Below are 5,460 nucleotides of genomic sequence, written 5' to 3'. Positions count from 1 at the left end.
CGCCAAGAAGAGAGTATGGAGTGCTGCATCAGAGGACTGGCCTCCGCACAAATCCCAGACTAACCCAACATTAGGATGTTTGGAATGATCGGACGCGCAAGCAGTGAAATAAAAATTTAATAAGATTAATACTATCAGTGCTCATCAGCCATGTGGAACATACAAACATTCACAGCAAACAAGTTGGAAATCCCAATTAAACAATGAGTGGTTGAAGGAATCCAGGTAATAACTGGCAAAGCGTTGCCAGAAAGCAATCACCTAGAGCCTAACCGTATTTCAGTGGAGAGAGGGTGTGTGTCACAAGTCTGGGAGGTATTTCCAAAGGCTTAAAAAGGATAAACATTGCACCATACAAAACCATCGTGGGCCAGAAATGTTGAAATATTGGCCAATGGCTTCAAGACCAGCAAGGACTTCTGGGCCGCGTTCAAAACAACTGGAATACTGAGCCTGGGAAAGTGTCAAGAACTTCAATGAGTTTCAAGAGCAACTGGGACTCCGAAAACACGCAAAGCTCCGACCAGGAAAATAACGTGTTGAACTGGTCACACCACCGTCGAATTCCAAGTCAGCAAACTCTGGCCCTCTATTTCTTAAGAGCTCCGAACCTGAAGATCACTGAACGTCATGATAGCAACCTTGTTTTTTTCCCCCCAGTTTTTTTCAGTTGACTTGAAAGGCACCATAAATCCAGAGGAAGGCATCTTGGTGATGACAAGAGTTTGATGACAAAAGTGTGCGCCATGCCACTTTCCTGTTCAAAGTGAACAGCAGCACACAGGTGGAGTCCAAAAAATGTATTGTATGCTGCTGCATAAATGATGTAATATGCGCAGGGAGATAGTGTATACTGTAGCTAAGAAAGTAATACTAGTTAGTATGTTGTGTAGTAAGCGGTTAGTAGCCGCATGTGCTTTACGCTAATAATTTGATCCCTTACCCTGCATACGTTAGCCCACTGTTGCTGACATGTGGCCTATAGCTGTTTTCAGAGGATTATATCATCAAAATATTGTAAAAAGCTTTCACTTGTCTGCTAATATGCCCCCCTTTGATTTATCTATGATTCTGACTTGGTGTACAGGGATATACTGTAAGAATGGCCCTCATGTTCTGAAATTCTGTTTCCTGTTTCATTTTAGAAGTGTTAAACAAATAGTTATATTGACTACGTCCAGTGGTTTATCATTGACTACTACTATTTTGGTCATTGTCTTAATCCAAAATTTGAATTCTCTCCAGTGTGTGTTAGCTTGTGTTTAGTCAGGGAGAAAGTTTGAGAAAAACTCTTTCCACACTGATCACAGCTATAAGGTTTCTCTCCAGTGTGTGTTCGCTGGTGTCTAGTCAGGGTGGAAGCTCGAGCAAAGCTTTTTCCACATAGACAGACGTAAGGRCTCTCTCCAGTGTGTGTTAGCTTGTGTGTAGTCAGCTCTCCTGACTGATTGAATCTCTTCCCACATTGATCACAGCTATAAGGCCTCTGTCCAGTGTGTGTTCGCTGGTGTGTAGTCAGCTCTCCTGACTGATTGAATCTTTTCCCACATTGATCACAGCTATAAGGCCTCTCTCCAGTGTGTGTTCGCTGGTGTGTAGTCAGGTGTCCTGACTGATTGAAGCTCTTCCTACACTGATCACAGCTATAAGGTTTCTCTCCAGTGTGTAAACGCTTGTGTATGGTCAGGCCTCCTGAATTAGCAAAGCTTTTCCCACAATCAAGGCAGGGGTAAGGCCTCTCKCCTGTATGAATTTTCAGATGATATTTTAAGGCATTAGATGCTGRAAAACCCCTCCCACACTGAGAGCAGCAGTACAGTTTCTCTCCAGTGTGAATCTGCTGGTGAATTAAGGACCTCAGTCTAGTAAAACTCTTCCCAAAGTCAGAGTAACAGTGGTGAGGTTTCTTCACTGTACTTCTCTGCTGGTGTTTATTGAGGTGATCTGATCTGGAGAGACTCTTCTCTGCCTCTTCAGCAACATGATGTTGTTGAGGCTCCCCAGATGATAAGTACCTTCCACTGAAAGAGCGATGGTTATGGGAGTCCCCTTTGAAACAAAAGACATTGAGTAACTAGGTTTTGGAAATATGGGTCCATAAACAAATATTATACAAATAATATAGCAACATACACTCAGCGGACAGTTTATTTGGTCCACCCCCCCTTTCACAAAAATTGATCGCTCCTACATACAGTGGGTCACGTGGCGGTGAGTCCATTGACCCATCCAGCCTGGTGTCAACGGGACAGGCTAGTCGAGGTGGTGATCTGGTGTGGGGAATGTTTTCCAGGCACACGTTAGGTCCCTTGATACCAATTGAGCATCGATTGAACGCTACAACGTATCMGAACATTGTTGCTGACCAAACCCAATAGAGTATCTTTGGYATGAGATGGAACGGGCTGTTGGCAGCATGAATGTGTAGCCGTCCAATCTGCAGCAACTGCYTAATGCCATCGCGTTAGAATGGACCAACATCCCTGGGGAACGTTTGACACCTTGTAGAATCAATGCACCAAATAATTCAGGCTGTTCTGGAGGCAAAGGAGGGTCCGACCCAGTACTAGATGGGTGTACCTAATAAACTGGTAACGGAGTGTATATTTTTTATCAAATCAACAGAAGTTGCAGAAGTTGCACCCCATTGTTCTTACTTGATGAAATCAAATCTCCATCTCCCTCCTCGTGTCCTTCTCTCACAGTTCCACTCTGCCCTGGTGTTTTCCTGCAGTCGACCAGCCGCACAGACACCCTCTTCAGATCCAGCAGTAAGGCGCTACCGGGAGAGTTGCGACCAGGGGACTCCGGCAGGTTGGAGGGGGACGGGCTAGCTCTGTCCTGGTGACCACAGGAAGTATTGTACATAGAATATCATTAGACCAAACATTTTATTACTTTAGTCTAAATCTCTGATTGACAGGAGGTATTATAAGGATGCACCATTCTCCTGAAGTGTGTCAACGTTCACTACTTTACACATATGTACAGTTTCTCAATCACGTCGGCCAATTTTATAAATGGAAGTGGTATATATTTTTGTAATATCCAGTCTTATGTTCAGTACCTTTGATTCAACATTCAGTGGAGTTAAACACATCTTTCACCCTGAGTTAATCTTGGTTAACACAGAATTTAAGTGTCACGTAATTGGTCAGTTACTCGATTAAGTTCTGGGTTCATACATATTGGGGAGAGATTAGGAGATGCTAGAACGAGGAGCAGAACCGGAATGAGAAGCTCCCCCGTCTCTCAAGATACGGGCCGAATGCCACCTCCCCTTCCGAAATTTGAAAGACGGTAACATCTGCTAAATCATGATTTGTTCAAATAGCCAGTGACGCAAAACCTAAAACACCAGAACTATTGCTGCTAGTTATCCCACTTGGAGAATGTTGAGAAAAATGTCAGTCTCATAGTTTCAGTATCCTTATACAGCATATAGAAGAAACCATCAGATATAGGGGTATTGTGGCATGTAGCAGAACCTACAGTAAAAAAAGTATTGGTGTAGCCTGGTGGAATTTCTGCCCCATGCAACATTGCTCAAGATCCATTTCTATGTGACTTGTTACTGTAACAGCATTCTCATCTAAAATCAACAGCTTACAGTGTATCAACAACATTCAGATAAATGAATGGAATTAAACTCATTATTTCAGTACTTAAAAAAAAACGCACACACTTATAATTCTGGTTTCGTAGTTCAGTTTTTAGCAGTTAAAACACAAATGACATGAAAATATTTTCAAAAGAAATCAATTGAAAATGGGCTAAGGTTGAAACTGTTTTGTGCTTAGATTGTGAAAATGTAACACATACTTGTGAAAATGTAACACTACTTGTGAAAATGTAACACAAACTTGTGAAAATGTAACACATACTTGTGAAAATTGTACCAAGAGAGAACATATTAGATTGGGTCATGGCTAGTGGTGTATCCACGATATGTTTTATACCAGTATTCATTTCCATCAGGTGAGGGAAGTGATAATGCACACTTTGGAAGGACAGAAGACAATTAGGGATTCGTTAACATAGTATCTAGGCAGAAGTGGTTTTGAATTATGTTTTTTTCTACTTGCACTCACACACAGATATCAGTACCATGGATAGACATATTTAGCTTAGGTTGATCGGACTAAATCGTTGTTGGTATCTTTTAGTTGTCAATTTAGTAGACTAAGCATTGGTGATTAGATGATGTTGAAGTTGAAATGGTGCTTAAATAGCGGAGGCAGCCCCTGTTTTCTTTGCGACTTGAGGTAACTAAATCAATATTTGTTTAGAAGTCCGATTTTTCTTTTTTTACCTTTATTTACTAGGCAAGTAAATTACTGCAAAATGTTTTGTGCTCTCCGTCTCTGTTTCTTGTATCGGCTGTGTCAAGGCATATGAACTAACAGCATCAAACAACACAATCACAACACATAGGTAATGTATTTTTTTCTGGATTGGCTTCCATGTAAAAATAACATTCTGGCTTATTTCTCCATTTTCTGACTTACCTGCTCGTTGCGCTTTGCCTGTGTATATTAAGGCTAGTAGGGTACTTTGCTGAAGGACAAAGTATCTCAAGTGTTTATTACCACCATTGTTTATTTTGTCCAGCTGTTCAAATGGAATGAATGATATGGAAGATCGAAGATYAAAACTAGGCCAATACATTTTATACTGTTAATAAAAGTAAACCAAACGTACCCGATCCATCGTCGAAGCTATTCTTTCTTCAACGTTTCTTCAAATAAAAAACTTGACAGTAAATGTGTACCGTACACTAGTTATTCTTTGTCATAGCATTCATAGAAAGAAGAGCTAGACCAGAGCAATCAAACGTAATTTTAAATATCACAACTCGACTTAAATTGTGACAAATGTCTGATGTAGGCTAATCTTACTTCAGGAAGATCCTGGATAAGATTTTACATTATCTATTYGAGTCAATAAAACGTTCAACACCCTATCCACCAATAATCCTGTTGTCTGTTATCGTCTAACTCTACCCGAGAGTCTGTTGGAACAACGTCCCCTTCGAAAGTCCAGATAGTTAATTGTCTGAGGCCCAGTAAGTGTAGCCTTGTAAATACCAGACTGATTACCGCTGCGCTATCCGTGCAACGAACCAGTAAAACCCGATGTATGTTCAATCCGACCTCTGCAGTGGCCATGCAGCATTTACAGCAATGCAACCTCCGCAGTAGTCAGTGCATTCATACTTCTTCCGCTTCACGGAGCAGACTCAAAGCTGTAGTGAAGGAAGTGGTCTTCTTCTTCTTTGGTATTATGGCGGTCCGCATACAATTGTTATAGATGCATGCCGCTACGTACTGTATTGGCTGTGTATCAGCCTACTACTCTGTAGTCTGAATTCAMTACGCTTTGGGAAAAACCAACTAACTAATGCTSCACAGTGGTGGAAAAWTATCAAATTGTCATACTTGAGTAAAAGTAAAGATATCT

At 41.2% G+C, this 5,460-nt stretch overlaps 1 protein-coding gene across 1 annotated transcript; it reads right to left on the bottom strand.

The window, feature by feature from the left end:
- Nucleotides 1-1,210: 1,210 nt before the first annotated feature.
- Nucleotides 1,211-5,460, bottom strand: LOC112077253 (zinc finger protein 180-like). The gene is made up of 3 exons (XM_024143802.2): nucleotides 4,702-5,460; nucleotides 2,658-2,841; nucleotides 1,211-2,049 (listed from the first exon to the last, which is right to left on the bottom strand). Exons 1-3 carry the CDS (start codon nucleotides 4,708-4,710, stop codon nucleotides 1,211-1,213), a joined length of 1,032 nt encoding a protein of 343 aa, XP_023999570.1. The 5' UTR covers nucleotides 4,711-5,460.

The sequence above is a fragment of the Salvelinus sp. IW2-2015 genome, unplaced genomic scaffold (assembly GCF_002910315.2).
Source record: "Salvelinus sp. IW2-2015 unplaced genomic scaffold, ASM291031v2 Un_scaffold4405, whole genome shotgun sequence".
In the NCBI taxonomy this organism is placed as follows: domain Eukaryota; kingdom Metazoa; phylum Chordata; class Actinopteri; order Salmoniformes; family Salmonidae; genus Salvelinus; species Salvelinus sp. IW2-2015.
The sequence above is the reverse complement of the archived record's forward strand: the minus strand, read 5'-3'. Positions and strand labels throughout refer to the sequence as shown.